Source organism: Lepidochelys kempii, chromosome 5, assembly GCF_965140285.1.
Source record: "Lepidochelys kempii isolate rLepKem1 chromosome 5, rLepKem1.hap1, whole genome shotgun sequence".
NCBI lineage: Eukaryota > Metazoa > Chordata > Testudines > Cheloniidae > Lepidochelys > Lepidochelys kempii.
The window spans coordinates 52,337,423-52,357,993 of NC_136384.1; the positions used below are offsets into that span (position 1 = coordinate 52,337,423).

General features: G+C 44.5%; 1 protein-coding gene across 8 annotated transcripts in view; it reads right to left on the reverse strand.

Moving 5' to 3' along the window:
• The window catches only part of SSBP2 (single stranded DNA binding protein 2), a 273,547-nt gene that overhangs the window by 243,305 nt on the left and 9,671 nt on the right, over positions 1 to 20,571 (reverse strand). For 3 of the 8 annotated variants that reach the window (XR_012158937.2, XM_073344390.2, XM_073344388.2), the window contains exon 2: positions 17,420 to 17,537. The exons of 2 other annotated variants lie outside the window; for them this stretch is intronic. Coding sequence is in view for 2 of the 6 variants with exons in the window: in XM_073344390.2 (XP_073200491.1) it covers positions 17,420 to 17,537 (118 nt within the window). In the remaining 4 variants the exon portion in view is untranslated. Of the gene's footprint in view, positions 1 to 17,419; positions 18,186 to 20,571 lie in introns of those variants that run through there. 3 more of the 8 variants (XM_073344393.2, XM_073344391.2, XM_073344395.2) reach the window with 2 other exon arrangements.

Genomic DNA, 20,571 nt, shown 5'->3' on the forward strand with positions numbered 1-20,571 from the left:
GGCCACACACGTAGCCTGGAGGCGGGGATAAAGTAGACAGCTAGAGCCCAGCTGCCTAGGGACTGACAGCTGGAGCCCCACCACCCGAGCTCAGACTCTCCTTTTCCTCCCCCAACCCTCACCTCAAGGCAACCCAGGTTTGGGCTCTCCTTCCTCCCCCACTGCTAAATTCCTCATCTGGAGGCGGTGGGGCTCCAGCTGTCAGCATCAGGTAGGAAGGGCTGACTGTCAGCCCTGGGATGGCAGCAGCAGCACAGAAGGATAGCAAGGGGCCCTAAGTCTGCTGTGAAAAGTGATGATGAATATCACTTTTCATATTGCCATCCTTACTTCTGTGCTGCTGCTGGCACCTGGAGGCGGCTAGGCACGCAGCTTGCAGCCACTGTTCTCCACTCTGCCTTCAGAGATGGGTGGCAGGATGTAAATGACTACAGACACAAAGATGGGGGACCTGATCAAATAAGTTTGAGAACCACTGTCCTACAGGTAATTTATCTCCCATGTGATTTGCAGCATCTCAGATATACGTGACTGGTCAGGCTGGGACTATAATATTGCATCAGCTCACTGCTAAGCCTTTCCTTTCTTCATCTTTTTCCCTCTATCATTGCAAGGCTACTTCTCCTCCAAATGCACTGCTCTCCTCCAAAACCAACATTAGCACACTAAAAAGCTACAAGTATGTTCTGTTGGTTCAGATCCAAAATGAATCTTTCAGTCAGCAAAATCCAAAAGTTTGAGCTATGGCCACTTTACATTTATTTCCTGCTCTTTAATACTGAAAGTGATGCAGTCAAAGCTAGTAGGCCTAAAATTAGATCAGCCAGCTTTGTTTTGGTTTGTGGGCACACGTGCACATCACTCCTTTCCTGTGTTTGCTCTGTTCTTGTGAGCAGGCAGGGTATTGAAATACAAACCATCCCTGAATCTCATACAGTTAGGCAGAGCACTGATGATATAAACCCTGGCCTGAGGCTGCAAAGGCTGCTGGGCCACAGCTACAGATCCCACACTGCACAACGCCAGCCGGGATGGGGGAGGCTGATTTCTCCCCTCCCCTTTTCACAGGCGGCTGTGGGCTAAGGTGACCATCTTTTCAAAAGACAAAAGTGGGATACATGAAGGAGTCCCGCCCACTCCATGACTTTACCCCCTGCTCCTCCTCTTCCTCCGAGGCCCCGCCCCTGACCAGGCCAAAAGACGGAGCCAGGCCCTGGTAAGAGCCACTCATGGAGCCCAGGCCCCTGTGGGGAGCCCCGGAGCCTCCAGCTGCCCTGGGCAGGGGGCCAGGATGCATGAGAGCAGCCCCTGGCTCCAGCTTCTGGCCTGCCCAGGGCCTCAGGGGGGAAAAGGAGGAGGAGGAGGAGGAAGCGGTCTTGTGGCGAGCAGGGGCTAAGGCCTATCTCAGGCCCCCTCCCCTGCCCGGGAAGAGGCTGGTGCCATCCCTGAGCCTCGGGCAGGTGCAGAGCAGCGCCGCAGGGAATCCAGGACAAATGCTGTCCCAGAGTCATTCAGGCTGGGATTTGGACTTGAACTCCGTATTTCTGGACTGTTCCACCCAATTCGGAATGGTGGACTCCTTCCTATTTGGACAGACTGGGAGTCTCCATACCTCACTCCTCTGCCTTTGGTCCAGCCCTGTGCCCTAGCTCCCACATAACTAGTGCCCCACGCAGCCCCCCCAACCCCTGTACCCTCAACCCAGCCCACATACCCCACCACCCACATTTTGCACCTGAAGCCTGTACTGCCTGTCCAGACCCCAGTGTCCCCCTCACCTCTGCAGCTGAGTTCCTTGAGGTCAGGCTTGTAGCCTGCACAGTGGCATTGCCTGCAGAGCCTGGAAATGGTGGAGTGACGTGGTGGCAGCAACAGGGTCCACAAGGGATAAGCACAGAGCGGTAGGTGCGGGCAGAAGGCTGACTTAGAGTCATACTGGTCAATTCACTTGTAATTGAAGCCCCAGCAGTGCTCATAGTGCTACCAGGGGCAGCCCCAAGCCACTCAGTGCCTAAGTCACACAGCTGCAATCTTACCCATGCCAGGATCGGGGAGGGGCCCAGAAAGGGGTGGGAATGCTTCCATAGCAGCATAGCGGGGAACTGCTTCTTGCTCCTCGGAGCCCCAGCTGGCGGCCATTCCCTTCTCTGGGCAGCCTCACCAGCCTCATTCCACACCACCACAATCTGCTGCCCTCAGAAATCTGCCACTCTAGGCAGTTGCCTAGTCTGCCTGTAGCTAGAGCGCCCTCTGATTAGAGGTAGATAGATGTAGGGGGTGAAAATTATTGAAGTGCGACTTAATATTGTAGTAAATTTCCTTTTCAGGTGTGAATATAAATTTAAACCATTACGCATTTACACTTCTAAACCTTTATTAGGATTGTAACTTTTTACAGAGTACTGCAAGGGTTAAGTCAAATCACAGATTCATTGTGATCATGATTATCAACTTATTTGGCCAGATTCTGCCCTGTGTAGGCAAGGCCCTAGAAGTAGCAGATCAAGGAATTCCCCTGGTTAAGGAATAAGGCAGGTATAAGGAAGTAGACAGATTGCTCCACACTGGCAATTCTGGGCTGAGGAGCATCCTGTAAGCAGCCAGACAAGGCTGCCATAAATCAGAGCAGAGCCTACAGCTACTTTAACTTATGCCAGAGGCTGCACTTGTCCCTAGAGCAACCCAGTATCTATGAGGCGCATTGCTGAAAAAGCCACTTTTGAGCCTACTCTGGGCTGTGGCTTCTGCATTACTCCTGAGAAGCACAGCAAAGAATATGGACTGTCCTCTTGCTATTTTCCTAACTTCTCTACAAGGAAATTTTGGGGTTAAAAAATAAACAAAATCGTAACATTCCTGTAACAGACTAATTATTTTTAAAACATTTACAACAGAAAAGTTCCTAGCTTAAAAAGCATTGGTTCTAGCTTATCCACTTGACCCAGTTCACATTGTATGTGTTAAAAATAGCTTCATTTCCATAAAGCATGAACTAGGGATTTAGCACTGGTTTGAGGAAAAAGACAGAGGTGTAAGCTCATATGCCCTTTCATGTAACAGCAATAGTAAACTAGTACCATGCAATTATGGAACATGTATGTCAGGATGGGTAAAATATTCAATCTTTGTAATCCCACATGCCAACAAGCTATTTAGGAAAATTATTCCAAATCAAAGAATATGATTCCAAAATGAATTATTGAACAATGCTTTTCTATGTGATAAACACTTTGCTATCCTCTGAGCCATCAGACCAGCCACATACAATTTTCTGAAAGATTGCGATCAGGCTTAAAACAAAAACTAAAAAGAAAAGAGCAAGCACAATCCAGGTAAAAATATTAATTAGGAAATATTTGTGACAGAGAACTGCTATGTAATAACTTAAGAATACTGATGTGTAACCTAGTTATTGAGATAGACTTATAACTTCTATTGTGGTAATAGAATATTTATTATGTACTTATATTGCTTTAATTGAAGAGGGACTGTTGGAAGATCCAGCAGGATATAGGGAGAGCTATTAGCTTCAAGGAGCCTATATTCTATCTCCAGCAAAGATGGAGGCCTTGTTTATCCAGGGTGGGAAATCAAAAGACATTAAACAGTTAAAAAGCTCCTTTTGGGAGAAGTGGGTTGTCAGTTTCAGGGTGTGAGAGTGTCCAGGGGGACAGGCTGACAGAGAGAGGCTCTGCAGAGAAGTCTGAAGAAGTTGGATTTACCAGACTAACATCAGGGTAATGGTAAACTCTAGCTAGCCAGGCCTGCATATAGACTGATTTTATTGTTTTAAGGTCTAGTTTCACCAAAATGCTTTTGTTCTAAATAAATAATACTTTGCTTTAAGAAGGCTGTGTAGTTGTGGGGTGGCACCGTCATTGCTCTCGGAGGGAAGAGACTGCATGGACTGAACCAAAGTCAAACCTGCTAAAGTAATCACAAGTTGAAACACAGAGGATTGCAGCCCAGAGCCTGGTCTGAGAGTGGGAGAATAATGTGATTCCTTCTCAAGAGAGGGGACAGCATGAGGCCTGAGACTTGAGCAAGGATTCATTTGAAGAGATTAACGCTGTAAGTAGATCTAAGTTACGCTAGTTCAGTTACATAAGTTACTGAAGTCGACGTAACTTAGGTCGACTTACAGGTCGACGTACAGCGGTGTATACACTGTGCTCTGTCAACGGGAGAGCGCCTCCCATTGACATAGCTTCCGTCTCTCAGGGAGGTGGAGTACAGAGCACTCTCCCATTGACTTAGCATGTCTTCACCAGACCTGCTAAATCAACATTGCTGCACCAATCACAGAGGTGCTGAGTTAGCCAGCAGTGTAGACATGGCCTAGGAGGGATCAGAGGCACAGTTACCCCAGTAACTGACAATTCATTGACAAAAATCTTCGTTAACACAGAGTTAAGGTTGCCTAATGGTAATCTCATGCCCTTCCAGAAGTCGAATTCAGCAAAATCCAAACTTCTGAAAACCAGGAAACAGAGATGAGGTACAGGCCCATTCAACCTTAACTCTGCCCTCCTGGAGCTGACAATAGCCACTGGGAATTATTTGAATGCATTCCAGCTGCTCAAAGAGGGCAGAGTTAAGGTTTTGTGGGCCTGCACCTTGATTCTGTACTTCCTGGTTTTCCGAAATATGAGTTTTGCTGAACTAGCCTTTTTGGTGGCATGAGATAACTCAGAGTTAAGGTTGCCTGGTGGTAACAACTTTTTTTGGTAATGTATTTCCTAGTTTTGAACAGAAAGAGAAATGTTTAATGTGGGAATTAATGGTCATTTCAGCAGTTGTAGTTCTCACCTAAGTTTGCAATTGATAAACTACTGTGGCTAAGTAATAACAGAAAGATCTAGCTCTTATAGAGGACTCGTCAGCAGCAGATCTCAAAAAGCTTTACATTGTTATCGTAAAATCACTCCACCCTGGGATGGATGCTGTGGACCCTGACCCTGACCCCTTACGATTTCTTTAAAAAAAAAAAAAAAAAAAAGGTGCGGGGGAGGAGCGCCCTGGCGAAGAGCGTGTGTGTGGCCATGGCTCTGCAGAATCATAGCTCTGAGGTAAAGGACAACAGTGAGCATGTGCAAGGTTGGCAACTACTGAGCATGTGCAGTAAGGGATGACAGAGAAGTCAGTCAGTTAAGCAGATAGCTGGCCAGAACTTGTTTTAAAGGTCAGAGCTGTCAATCAGAATTCTGAGATAATGATCAAGACTAAGCATGTGTGAGTGAGGTAACCATTCCTAAGAATAGGAAGATATATAAACAAAGAGCTACAATGTAGCATAAAAGGCCAGCTGCCAGTAACAGTTGAGTCCAGAGGCTGCTTCTGAAAAGGAGAGAGGCATACAGGAAGAGCCGGACGGAGCAAGAGAAGCCAAAGAACAACTGTGGCATAAAGAGAAAAGAAAGATGGAGCAGAGCAGGTCTGACTGACAAGGAGCTGAACAGCAACAACAGTAATTTGATGTTTAAAAGAAAAGCAGCAACGGATTTGCAGAGTAAGCGTAATATGCTTTTAATTATAGTTTTGTATAAAGTATAGTTTTGGATAGTTTATAGTATTTAATATGTGTGTGCTTGAAATGTATGTGTGTTTTAATTGTATTTTATTTATGTAAAATGTAAAGTATAATTTAAGATCTGCTGTCAATAACTGTTGCAAACTGACCACTTGCAACAAATTGCTTCTCTTAGAATCATTTGAACTATATGCTATGGTAGTTTCTAACATTTGTTTAACTGATGTTCAATGACTTTTATAGCACATTCTTCATTGACTCACACCAGACATCTTTCCGCCTCTTACAGCAGTGGTACACTAGAGACTTCACCAATCTACTACCCATATCCTATGTTGCAAAACACACTTAAGTCCACTACAGTGGGGAGGGGAGGCAATATTTCATGGTTTTGTTCATTTATTTTATTTTCAAGGCTGAATTGATTTTATAGAGCAAAGTAGCTTTGAAATTCAGTGAAAAAACTTTAATGTGAAGAGACTGGGTATATTAGGGCATCTGTTTTCATTCATAGCTATTCCAGAACAAGATATTGCTACATTTTGAGGAAACACAAATTGCTTCTATCCAGATAGCACCAAAACTCTGATATACATTTAAAATGAATAAACTTTAATTTTTGAGGTGATGGACGAATGTTCTAAGCTTAAAGCATTTCCAGATGTACCCTCAACCTTAACTCTTCTCAAAGACTGATAGGAAGTGATAGAACAGCAACAAAGTTGTTCTCAGCCAACATGAATATCATTCACAAACTACATGCTGGTATCTCTGGCCGATATTTTGAGAGACAAAGGAATCTAGCTATTTTAGGTCAGATAGGTTAAAACATTAAGTCTTTTTACAGCACAAATTGACTTAACCAAAATTGTTTATTTATATTGGACACTGAGCTTGCTCTCAGAGTGATTGAGGCTTGGTTCCTCTTGGTATTCTTCTCTAAATACTCTAGGAATAGCATGACCCATTTGTGGGTTTCTGAGAAGACACCACTACTAAAATTAATCCTTTTCTTAAATCTTATCTCGTTAAACTAGAGTTGATATCATTTGGAAAACATATAATGTATTGGACTTCTACTACATAAGACAAAAAAGTACAAAATGCACCCTTAATAGAAAAAGAGACTGCTATCATAAACACTAGAAGTCACCATAGTCTCAAGGGATTAGGAATTGATTAATGGCTTTGGGAAACCAAACACTATAGAAATGAGCATTTAAAAGAATTGCTAGAACGCAGAATTTGAAGAGACTGTTGTTTATTAAAGTGTATAAAGAATAATTACTTAACTTACTGTAACTGTAGCTCTTCAATATCCTGGGACTGACACCGCTACAACACTGCATAATCCCATAAGAGTCAGGCCCACAGGAAAGAAGTTTTTGTGCCACTGTATTAAATGACCAGTTTAAAACAATAGAAGACACATCGTGTGGATGAATATAACGGTGTTTCAGACTTGAATCTACGGGGTACATAAGAATTGCCATGCAGAATTACACTAGAGGTCCTTCTACTCTAGTCTCCTGTCTTCATCAATGCCCAGTAGCAGATGCTTCAGAAGACAGTGCAAGAAATCCTTTAATGATACCATAAATGCTATAAATGAAGTGTCCTCTAGTTCCCATTAGCTAGTGGTTTATGTTACATACAAATGGTTTATAATATTTATATAAACACTCTTCATTCTCCATATAAACATGCTATCCTTCTTACAATCTTACTAAACTCTTATCCTTAATGATATATGGCTGCAGAGGGTTCCATGGGTTAATTATGCATCAAGCAAACCATTTCCTTTAATCAGCTTAAAAATTTCCTTTCAATTTTATTTTATGTTCCTTGCAATTTTATGTACATAGACTGCACTCTTGGTGTAATAACCTGCAGGGCTGGAACCTAAGGCCATGGGGTGTTCTAGGCTGCTGATGCCTCTTCTGCATCACCACTGGAGATTTAGGCTGGGCTCCAATGAGAGGACCCTGTAAGGCTGGGCTCAGCAGGAAGTATCATCCAGCAGGACACGAGTGGTGGCCCTTCACAGCCCACTGATTGGCCACTACCAGTACTTAAACCAGGAAGCCATGACGGGAAATTCTCTGAGCAACACCACAGATTGCCTGTCTGTCTTTTCTCCAGACTCTGCTTGCGACAGACCTGAGACTCCGGCTTCCAATCCTGGTTTGTTCTCAATTTTGTTCTCAATTTTTTGCAGTGTTGTAGCGGTGTCAGTCCCAGGATATTGAAGAGCTACAGTTACAGTAAGTTAAGTATTTATTCTTTATACACTTTAATAAACAACAGTATCTTCAAATTCTGCATTCTAGCAATTGTCCAATTGCTGTCTGTAACCTGGCACCCAAACCCAATCTCCTGATAATCTGATATGTCTGCCTTCTAACGCCTGAACCTCAGTCGGCCCTCTGGCCTATCTGAGACTCTGACCCCCCAATACCTGATCTGGCCTCCTCCTGCTCCAACCACTAGGTCTGATCACCCATGTCCCGTCATGACAGTTTGCTCATATCACCTTTTCCCCCCTCCCAAATCCATCCACCCCTCCACAGACAATGGAAGGGACAGGCTGCCCTCCAACCAATGGCTCCCCGAGGACCAACTCACCCACCCGCAGGCAGAGAATATCGCACTACAGACCCACACTACTCAGTGTGCTCTCAAAGCACAGATACTGCATGATCAACTAGTCCAGTTGTAGGCTCAGGTGGCACAGCTCACTGCCAAAGCATGGACCCTAAACAAGCAGCTCATACACTCACAAGGAGAAGTTGTGACACTATGTATCCACACAAACCACGCATCACCTGCACCAGCCCCCATGGTGCCATTGCTTGAACAGTTCAATGGGCATCATTGAAAATTCCAGGGTTTTCTGAACAAATGCAGGCTGCTCTTACTGCTCCTCCCCCAAGCATACCCCACAGATCAGACTAAGGTGGCGCTAGTAGTCAGCCTGCTCTCCAGTGAAGCACTCAATTGGGCCTCCCCCTGCTGGTGCAGAACAGTGAGGTGGTCTCCAACTGGGATGCCTTCCTGCAAGCCTTTGCAACCATGGTTGGTGACCTGTATTGTGTCTGCTTTGCAGACGCTGCCCTCCAGAAGCTTCGCCAAAGGCAAGGGGCGGCCACCTCCTATTCCGCCCATTTCCATCATGGCTGATGATGAATGGACTGAGCAGCCAGCTTTACCAGTTCTGGTGGGGGCTCAATGATGAGGTGAAAGATGAGCTCGATTGCATCAAAACCCCACCCGCCTAGGTGCCTTTATTGACCTCACCCTCATCGACTCTGAGCTGCACAAGCAGAAGGAGGAAAGGGGATGTAGCCTGACACTCCCACGCCCACCCTCCACACAAAGGCCTAAACTTATCGAGTCCTGAAGCCATGCAGGTCAACTTGAGTTGCCAACATCTGACCCTGGAAGAGAGAAAAAGAGTTGACTACAGCTGAACCTTTGTTTTACTGTGGCCTCCTGCCCAGCTCAGAAGAACTCAGGGAAACATCATCCCAGGCCCAATAGGGGGGTACACCCTGGGCACTATCAGAGCTCCATACTCTGGAACCACGCTCCCACTCTCAAGTAAAACCTGACTTGGGAACCATGGCGTCTCTTCACATTTCCTGTTGCTACTGGGTTTGTAGGTCTTGGGGCAGGCACAGCAGATCCCCATCAACTAGAAATGACAGACTTTGGGGCTGCTGCCAAATTTATAGATGTTGAGTCAACCAAAACACTCCAGTTCCCCATTTAGCCGAAACCCACACTGGACCTGGTGGAGATGACTGATGAGTCACCCCTATCGTCAGGTCCAGTGACTCAAGAGACTATCCCCTTAACGGCAGTAGTGGAAGAGCACCAAGAAACAATATGCTTTGATGTGATCCACTTTCCATTCTTCCCGATAATTCTTGGGATTCCAAGCAGAGCGGCATGACCCATTTATCTCTTGGTGTTGGATGAGCACTAGCTTTTCCCTCCAAATACTGTCAGAAAGCATGCCTCCAATGAAGCAACCAATCCTCAAGTGACCTGCACTCAGGATGGGAGGAGACCCTCAGAAGCAGAATCCTGGATGGTGGTGGCTAGCCAGACGGAAATGATTCTAGGCCAGAACCTTAGCTTCCCTGACAAGTACCACAGCTACCTGGATGTATGTGAGAAGAAGAATGCAGACTTACTACCCCCATGCAGAAACTATGACTGCCCAACAGATCTCCAACCCAGGACAAAGGTGCCTTATGAATGGATATACTCTGTGTATACCATCCAGAGCTGGAGGCGCTACGTGGCTATATGCAGATATTGCTGCTACATGGAATCTTATGGAGCTGTTAGAAACTCCAGACTGTTTCAGGGCTAATATGTAGTCCTATATTGCTGAAAGGGTGATAGGAGACAGCTGGTGCTGAGATGACCAAATAGAAAACCTCTCCCATTTAACTTTATAAATCAGTCTGGTTGAGGGCTTCCTGCTTTAAAGCAGAACATTCTCAACTTTAGCAGTACTGCTTCTTTCAGTGGACTTTATCCAGTCAGCTTCTAGGCTGTCAGATATAACAAAGCTTGCTCCAGATGTAGGATCTGCCTGTTGTTCTGTGAGACTATGTTGGATAAGGCAGATAAAGTGATAGGATGTAAGGTTCATCAGATCTGAATACCAGAACTGCCTAAAACATGCAGGGGCTTTTGTAATCATTGGTCCTACAAATTGTTTCATTTTCCTCATAACCCTTGGTATCATGGGGATGAGTGCAAGGCATACTTTAGTCCTGGTGACCAGGGGATGAGAAAAGTGTCTGTCAGGAAGCCTGGGCCCTTTGAACAAAATAACTGAAATTTGTTGTTCTCTACAGCAAACAGGTCCATTTCTGGGAATCCCCACTTTGACAGACCATTTGTGGATGTCTGAGGACTGCCTGTTGGGTTGATCTGCCATAGTGTTCTGAAGACCAGGAAGGAGCAGAGCCACTGGCAGTGGTGGTTTGATTTGGAATGCACCAACTCCAAAGCCAAAAAGCCTCCTCACAGAGCAGAGATGATCTTGCTGCTCCTTCCTTATCTGTTGACATAATGCAAAGCTGCGGTGTTGTCTGTGAGCACTTGGATTGTAACAGTAAAATGCCTTGCAACCCAAGGAGAGGACTTCTTATCAGGCCATGACCAGCATGTCCATGCAGTGTCTGCCTGCCAGATACACTGATTTCAAACTACCCTTGCATGGAGCATAGGTGCGTCTGGCAAACTGTGTCATGTAGATGCGTGAAGCCATGTGTCCAACAGGAATAGCAGGGGCTAACAACCTAACGAGTTTTAAGATGGAGCTTGATAAATTTATTAACAGGATTATATAATGGGATTTTTTGTGATCCAGTTCCCTGCTACCAATTACCCAGAAGGTCCCTTCCACTTCCAATTCTTGTGTCTCTATGTGACAGAAGTCTCGAAGGCATGATCCCACTAATATCTCTGAGTGAGCTTGAAGTTGGTTGATGAGGTTTATTATCAACTGGAATCTTTCCTGTGGCAGGTAAGCTCCCACTGACATGGAATCTAATCCTGCTCCTATGAACTCTATGCTTTGAGTCGAAGTACGGATTTTTCTCTGTTGACTTTGAGGCCCAGTGAGGCGAAGAGCTTTAAGGTTACTTGGATCAAGTTGGTCACCTGTTGGGGTGATCTTCCTTGAATCAGCCAGAATTCCTGAATTCCTTGTCTCCTTAGATGAGTTGCAATGACTCCCAAGTAATTAGTGAATACTCTTGGTGCTGTGGAAAGACCAAAGGATATGATCTTCTACTGGTAGGGAATGTTCCTACAGGAATTTGAGGTACTGCCTGTGGGCCAGATGAACACATGTACAAAAATGGGCATCTTGCAGGTCGAGAGCTGTAAACCTGTCTTGAGAATCTAATGAGGAAATTATGAAGGCTAGAGTCATCTTTCTGAGTTTAAAACAATGGAGGAATTTGTGGAGATTTTAGAAGTCCAGAATGGGACACAAAACCCCTTTATTCTTTGGGATGAGAAAATAATGAAAATAAAAACCCCTTTGCCTGAACTCTAAGGGCACCTTCTCCACTGCTCCAAGTTGTAGAAAGGAGTCCACTTCTTACTTTAACTATATCTCCTGAGAAGGGTCCCTGCAAAGGAGCAGGGAAAAGGGGAAGGAGGTAGAAAGGGACTGCAATTGGATAGAATACCTCTTGTTTACAATTTCCTCAACCCACTGGTTCAACGTGATATAAGTCCAAACTTCCCAAAAATAAAAAAGGAAATTTCCCAAACGGGGGGGGCCGAAAGGAAGAAACTCTCTGGAGGTTTTGCCAGACTCTTGACACTGGCATCAAACGTGCAGTTTATTTAGATTGTAAGCTCTTTAGGGCAGAAAACTTTTTGTTCCATGTTTGTCTAGTGACTAGCACAATGGAGTCCTGTTTCTTGACTAGGGCTCCTAGACACTATGGCATTACACAGATAAATAATAAATAATAATAATCATAAAGGCAGAGCTTTGTTATTGCTGAAATCTCTACTTCTTTTTCAGAGGCTCTGAAATCTTTAGAGGCTGGTAGCAGCACTGGGCAGAACAAAGCTGCCTGAAAAAACTTTGTCTTTTTTGCTTTCTTCTTGGGGTTGCAACATTGAGATCTAGAGAACAGAGCCATCTTAGAGTCCTTTAAGGCAGTGTTTCCCAAAGTGATACATGTACCCCTGGTGGTACGTGAAAGGGTTTCAAGGGGTACATGGCAGAATTTTTTATTTTACTTTATCATAGTTTTTTTTTTAGCAGCAGAAAACAATTCACTAAAATTTAATATATAAGAATGGTATACACTTGTACAGTAGAAATACACACAGATTTACACTGTAACTAATATGATAACGTGTTCAGTAACATCTAATAGCACAGAAGAGCCGATGCAAACCACGCGTGCGCGTTACCGCGGCTTGGGCAATACACTTGCCTTTGTGGCATGCACAGAAGTCGTACTGAGGGATAAAAGATCAAAGTGAATAACTACTCACAGTAATCTACAGATCGTAGCAAGTACATACTTGGTGTGTATTAATATACAAAATTTCTCTCTTTTGTTTTTGTTAAACCCATTTACAATGGATCGCTGGCTAAAAGTGGGAAGTTTGAAACGTACAAAAGAAAATTATGAAGGAAATACAAATGTTAGTGATAATTATGCCAAAAAATGCAGTGATATGGCTACATCAGACAATTGTGATGACAAAATTAGTGAACCGTGTGAACCATCTGTAAGTTTATTGAGCGTATCAGCTGCAAAGAAAACAAAAAAAAAAGCCCGCAAATATGTGGAAGAATATCTTAAACTGGGATTTTCGTGAACTGGCGATGAGGTGGAGCCTGTTCCACTATGTGTGATTTGTTATGAGACTCTCACAAATGAAAGTATGAAACCATCCAACCTAAAACGCTATTTTGATAGCGAACATAAAGAATACGAAAGAAAACCTATAGAGTTCTTCGAAAATAAGCACAAAGATCTCCAAAAGTTCCAGAAAACAATTCGTAATGTGACGGGAGGTGAAAATATGAAAGCTTTGGTAGCTTCATATAATTGCAAAGTCCGGAGCTGCTGAAGTGATTGGCGAGACGTTAGTAAAACCTGCAGTCGAAGTAACGGTGCAAGTGATGACTGGAGACAAGGCTAGCAAAGCCGTAGACCGTGTCCCCCTCTCAAATAATACCTTTCATCACAGAATCACAGATATGGCTGAAAAAGTAAAGCAGCAATTATTGTCAAGAGTACGAAAGAGTGGCCACTATGCACTGCAAGCAGATGAATCCACTGATACTGTGAATTTAGCTAATCTTTTGTTGTTTGTCAGATACAAGCTGAATAATGAAGTCCACGATGATATTTTGTTCTGCCAGCCTATGCCAACACATACAACTGGAGAAGCTATTTTTAAAGTTATTGATAACTTTTCAAAAACAATGACTTGGATTGGAGTCGTTGTGTTAGAATAAGCACAGATGGCAGCAGAGCCATGATTGGTTTGAAGAAAGGAGTTGTTGCACATATTCAAGCTGTTGCACCAGAAGTAAAATCAACTCATGGTTGCACTCACAGGGAAGCACTCGCCACTCAGAACATGCAGGCAGATCTAAAGCAAGTATCATAGAATCACAGAATATCAGGGGTGGAAGGGACCCCAGAAGGTCATCTAGTCCAACCCGCTGCTCAAAGCAGGACCAATCCCCAATTAAATCATCCCAGCCAGGGTTTTGTCAAGCCTGACCTTAAAAACTTCTAAGGAAGGAGATTCCACCACTTCCCTAGGTAGCCCATTCCACTGCTTCATCACCCTCCTAGTGAAAAAGTTTTTCCTAATATCCAACCTAAACCTACCCCACTGCAACTTGAGACCATTACTCCTCGTTCTGTCACCTGCTACCACTGAGAACAGATTAGATCCATCCTCTTTGGAACTCCCTTTCAGGTAGTTGAAAGCAGCTATCAAATCCCCCCTCATTCTTCTCTTCCGCAGACTAAACAATCCCAGTTCCCTCAGCTTCTCCTCATATATCATGTGTTCCAGTCCCCTAATCATTTTTATTGCCCTCCGCTGGACGTTTTCCAATTTTTCCACATCCTTCTTGTAATGTGGCATTACACAGATAAATAATAAATAATAATAATCATAAAGGCAGAGCTTTGTTATTGCTGAAATCTCTACTTCTTTTTCAGACGCTCTGAAATTTTTAGGCCCAAAACTGGACACAGTACTCCAGATGAGGCCTCATCAATATCAAATAGAGGGGAACGATCACGTCCCTCAATCTGCTGGCAATGCCCCTACTTATACATCCCAAAATGCCATTGGCCTTCTTGGCAACAATGGCACACTGTTGACTCATATCCAGCTTCTCATCCACTGTAACTCCTAGGTCTTTTTCTGCAGAACTGCTGCATAGCCTTTCGGTCCCTAGGCTGTAGCGGTGCATGGGATTCTTCCGTCCTAAGTGCAGGACTCTGCACTTGTCCTTGTTGAATCTCATCAGATTTCGTTTGGCCCAATCCTCTAATTTGTCTAAGTCCCTCTGTATCCTATCTCTACCCTCCAGCGTATCTACCGTTCCTCCCAGCTTAGTGTGATCTGCAAACTTGCTGAGGATGCAATCCACGTCATACTCCAGATCATTTATGAAGATATTGAACAAAACCGGCCAGAGGACCGACCCTTGGGGCACTCCACTTGATACTGGCTGCCAACTAGACATGGAGACATTGATCACTACCCGTTGAGCCCGACAATCTAGCCAGCTTTCTATCCACCTTATAGTCCATTCATCCACCCATACTTCTTTAACTTGCTGGCAAGAATACTGTGGGAGACCGTGTCAAAAGCTTTGCTAAAGTCAAAGAATAACATGTCCATTGCTTTCCCCTCATCCACAGAGCCAGTTATCTTGTCACAGAACGCAATTAGATTAGTCAGGCATGACTTGCCCTTGGTGAATCCATGATAACTGTTCCTGATCACTTTCCTCTCCTCTAAGTGCTTCAGAATTGATTCCTTGAGGACCTGCTCCATGATTTTTCCAGGGACTGAGCTGAGGCTGACTGGCCTGTAGTTCCCTGGATCGTCTTCCTTCCCTTTTTTAAAGATGGGCACTACATTAACCTTTTTCCAGTCATCCGGGACCTCCCCCGATCACCATGAGTTTTCCAAGATAATGGCCAATTGCTCTGCAATCACATCCGCCAACTCCTTTTGCACTCTCGGATGCAGCGCATCCAGCCCCATGGACTTGTGCTCGTCCAGCTTTTCTAAATAGACCCAAACCACTTCTTTCTCCACAGAGGGCTGGTCACCTCCTCCCCATGCTGTGCTGCCCAGTGCAGTAGACTGGGAGCTGACCTTGTTCGTGAAGACAGAGGCAAAAAAAGCATTGAGTACATTAGCTTTTTCCACATCCTCTGTCACTAGGTTGCCTCCCTCATTCAGTAAGGGGCCCACACTTTCCTTGACTTTCTTCTTGTTGCTAACTTACCTGAAGAAACGGTTCTTGTTACTCTTAACATCTCTTGCTAGCTGCAACTCCAGGTGTGATTTGGCCTTCCTGATTTCACTCCTGCATGCCCAAGCAATATTTTTATACTCTTCATTGGTCAGTTGCCCAATCTTCCACTTCTTGTAAGCTTCTTTTTTGTGTTTAAGATCAGCAAGGATCAGCAAGCTGGTCGCCTGCTATATTTACTATTCTTTCTACACATCGGGATGGTTTGTTCCTGTAACGTCAATAAGGATTCTTTAAAATACAGCCAGCTCTCCTGGACTCCTTTTCCCCTCATGTTATTCTCCCAGGGGATCTTGCCATCAGTTCCCTGAGAGAGTCAAAGTCTGCTTTTCTGAAGTCCAGGGTCCGTATTCTGCTGCTCTCTTTTCTTCCTTGTGTCAGGATCCTGAACTCGACTATCTCATGATCACTGCCTCCCAGGTTCCCATCCCCTTTTTCTTCCCCTACTAATTCTTCCTGGTTTGTGAGCAGCAGGTCAAGTACAGCTCTGCCCCTAGTTGGTTCCTCCAGCACTTGCACCAGGAAATTGTCCCCTATACTTTCCAAAAACTTCCTGGATTGTCTGTGCACCACTGTATTGCTCTCCCAGCAGATATCAGGGTGATTGAAGCCTCCCGTGAGAACCAGGGCCTGCGATCTAGTAACTTCCATTAGTTGCTGGAAGAAAGCCTCGTCCACCTCATCCCCCTGGTCCAGTGGTCTATAGCAGACTCCCACCACAACATCACCCTTGTTGCTCACACTTCTAAACTTAATCCAGAGACACTCGGTTTTTCTGCAGTTTCATACCGAAGCTCTGAGCAGTCATACTGCTCTCTTACATACAATGTAACTCCCCCAGCTTTTCTGCCTTGCCTGTCCTTCCGGAACAGTTTATATCCATCCATGACAGTACTCTAGTCATGTGATGTTATCCCACCAAGTCTCTGTTATTCCAATCACATCATAATTCCTTGACTGTGCCAGGACTTCCAGTTCTCCCTGCTTGTTCCCCAGGCTTCTTGCATTTATGTATAGGCACTTGAGATAACTTGCTGTTTGTCCTGCTTTCTTAGTATGAGGCAGGAGCCCTCCCCTCTGGCGCTCTCCTGCTCATGCTTCCTCCTGGTATCCCACGTCCCCACTTACCTCAGGGCTTTGGTCTCCTTCTCCCAGTGAACCTAGTTTAAAGCCCTCCTCACTAGGTTAGCCAGTCTGCTTGCAAAGATGCTCTTCCTTCTCTTCGTTAGGTGGAGCCCGTCTCTGCCTAGCACTCCTCCTTCTTGGAATCCAAAGCCTTCTCTCTGACATCACCTGCATAGCTGTTCATTGACTTCCACGATTCAACGGTCTCTACCCAGGCCTTTTCCTTCCATGGGGAGGATGGATGAGAACACCACTTGTGCCTCAAACTCCTTTATCCTTCTTCCCAGAGCCATGTAGTCTGCAGTGATCTAATCAAGGTCATTCTTGGCAGTATCATTGGTGCCCACGTGGATAAACAGGAAGAGGTAGCGATCCAAGGGCTTGATGAGTCTCAGCAGTCTCTCCACCACATCGTGAATCCTAGCTCCTGGCAAGCAGCAGACTTCTCGCTTTTCCTGGTGGGGGCAGCAAATAGATAACTCAGTCCCCCTGAGGAGAGAGTCCCCGACCACCACCACCCGCTTCCTTCTCTTGGGAGCGGTGGTCGTGGAATCCTCATCCCTAGGACAGTGCATCTCATGCCTTCCAATCGGTGGAGTCTCTGTCTGTTCCCTTCCCTCAGATGTATCATCTAGTCCACTCTCCACATTAGTACCTGTGGAGAGAACATGAAAACGGTTGCTTACCTGTATCTGCATTGCTGGTATATGGACGCTCCCCTTTCTTCTTCTGGAGGTCACATGCTGCCAAATATCTTCACCGTCCTTCTGTCCCTGCTGCACAGCCTGCTCTGACTGGATGAAGCTGTAAAAATAATCACTTTTGTGAAAGGCCGCCCTCTGAACGCCCGGCTGTTTTCTCAGCTTTGTGATGAGATGGGCAGTGATTACACACAACTCCTATTTCACACTGAACTGCATTGGTTTTCGCATGGAAAAGTTCTGATTCGCCTGTCTGAGCTGCGAGAAGAACTGCAAGTGTTTTTTACATGAAACTTTTAACCTGCGAGACCATATACATGACTGGAAATGACTATGGAAACTAGCATATATTGCAGATATCTTTGCTCATTTAAACAACCTCAATCTATCCTTGCAAGGGAAACTCATATCCATATTCCATGTTCAAGACAAAGTGAGCACCTTGGTCACAAAACTGAAACAGTGGCATAAACATCTTAGTCGTCGTGAACTGGATTCCTTTCCATCTCTTCATGACTTAGTAATAAATTTGACTAACGAACTTGATAGCGATGTGTTGCAAACCATGAAGCAGCATTTGGAAAGTTTGCAGAAAGATCTTCGTAAGTATTTCCCTGAACCGGACAACACCTTTGAATGGATAAGGAACCCTTTTATCATCAATGTTCAAACATCGCCAAATAACCTCTCTGTTCAGAAGAAGAACAGCTCTTGGAGCTGGCTTCAGATAGCTTCCTGAAAACAAAATTTGAGCAAAATACACTGACGTCATTTTGATTTGGGGTTAGCTCTGAATATCCAGCTCTATCGGACAAAGCTGTCAAGTATCTTCTGCCTTCTCCCACCTCATATTTGTGCGAGATCGGATTCTCTGCGCTGGTTGGCATCAAAACAAAAAGAAGAAATCAGCTTATTGACGGGGAGCCCCATCTTCATCTTAAGATCACAAACATCGAGACAGATATCCCCGCGATAGTGTCTGGTCAAAAGCAGTTCCATCCCTCGCACTGAACAGTTTGGTTTGTACTGAAAAATTTTCAGTACTGAAATAGTAAGTATTAAAACTAGTGCTTTCTTCACTAACCTAACCAAAGAGCGTATTTTAATTTCAGAATGATACAAATTCACTATATATATATATATATATATATACACGCTGTTCTGCCAGACTGTTGATTGGCTTCTATTATTTTAATTATTTCTAGTACTATTTCTATATGTAACTATTATTTCTATTAAAATTTTTGTTGCAACTGTACGTAATATAATTTTGTATTTATTTCTAATAAATATTTAATCCAGAATTAAACGAATTAGGAGTGTGTTATAAAAATGTGGCTACCATCCCCCCCAAAAGTATCTTCACCAGAGAAGGGGTACGCCGGTAAAACAAATGTCTCAAAAGGGGTACGCAACTGTTGTAAGTTTGGGAAACACTGCTTTAAGGAAAAGGGGGCCTCATCCATCTTTGAATTTAAAAAGTTAATTACCCTCAAAGGGAAGGTCCTTAATATTTGTTGTTTGAGCCTCCCTGGAAATCCCCCCGAAGATCTTCTCATGGCCACCAATGTAGATACATGCTACTATGTTGGACATATCCAGTGCAACCTGTAAGAATCTGAGGACTATCAGCTATCCTTCAGACATGATGGTCTTTTAGCTCCTTTCTGTGATCTTGAGATAGCCTATCCAAAAACTGAGACAGTTTGTCCAGCTGAAATAATTGTATTGTACAGAAGCACTTGATAATTAGTCATGCATATCTGGAAGATGGCAGATTAATAGACTTTGCCTTTGAACAGGTTCAGGCTCTTTGGGACTTTCTTTCTAGGTGTAGATTTGGGAGCTCTTACCACAGGTGATCCTGGTATTGGCTGGGAATAAGTACACAAGTTTCTTGGAAGGGACTTGGTATCTCTTCTCAGCTCACTTGGATGTGGTCAGAATTAATGCTAGTGTGCCACAGGTCTTTCACAAGGTCCAACAGTCCCTCATTTATAGGCATGGCAAGCTTGTCAGGCATAGAAGGATGCAAGATGTCCAGGAGCTTGTGAGGCTTCTCCTGCACCACTTTCAGAGGCTCTGCCATATGCATGATGAATTCCTGGAATGCCTTTAACTCACTAACTGAAGAAGGCAACAAGGAACCTCACTGGGAGAGGAAGAGGAGACTGAAGTGGGGACATGTCGTTCTTCCCCTTGTAGATGTTGTCCTTGTTACTTTCTTTAGATTCCCTCTCCAGGATCAGAGGCTGCACTAACTGACCTATGTTGGTTTATATTCCTTTTTTGAGGAGGAGGATCTATCTCTACAGGGGTCCAATGATGCAGGCTTGAGGGAATTATAGCTGCACCCCACCCCCATCCCCAGGCATCTAGTAGGGCTAAGGCAAGTATGGGTACTGAAAGGGGGAACACATAGGAATGTACCAGGACAGATGTTCCCTATGAGCCATAGGTAGCTTCCTGCTGCTCCTTATAGTTTCCTTCATGGGAATTCATAGATTCTCTTCCTACCTCCCACTATGCTAGCCAAGGAGAAGAGTCCCTACAATGCCCCAGTGGAGATGAAGAAAGGGAAAAGGAAAGATCATCCTATCAGTCCTGTGGCTCTGTTGTGCTCTAATTGGGCACGGAATGAAATTGGAACTGGAGATGTGATTGCAGAGCCATTGGCCATTATCTTGGAAAACTCATGGCGATCGGGGGAGGTTCCGGATGATTGGAAAAAGGCTAATATAGTGCCCATCTTTAAAAAAAGGGACGGAGGAGAATCCAGGGAACTACAGGCCAGTCAGCCTCAGCTCAGTCCCTGGAAAAATCATGGAGCAGGTTCTCAAGGAATCAATTTTGAAGCACTTAGAGGAGAGGAAAGTGATCAGGAACGGTCAGCATGGATTCACCAAGGGCAAGTCATGCCTGACTAACCTAATTGCGTTCTATGACGAGATAGCTGGCTCTGTGGATGAGGGGAAAGCAGTGGACGTGTTATTCCTTGACTTTAGCAAAGCTTTTGATACGGTCTCCCATAGTATTTCTGCCAGCAAGTTAAAGAAGTATGGGTGGATGAATGGACTATAAGGTGGATAGAAAGCTGGCTAGACCGTCCAGCTCAACGGGTAGTGACCAATGTCTCC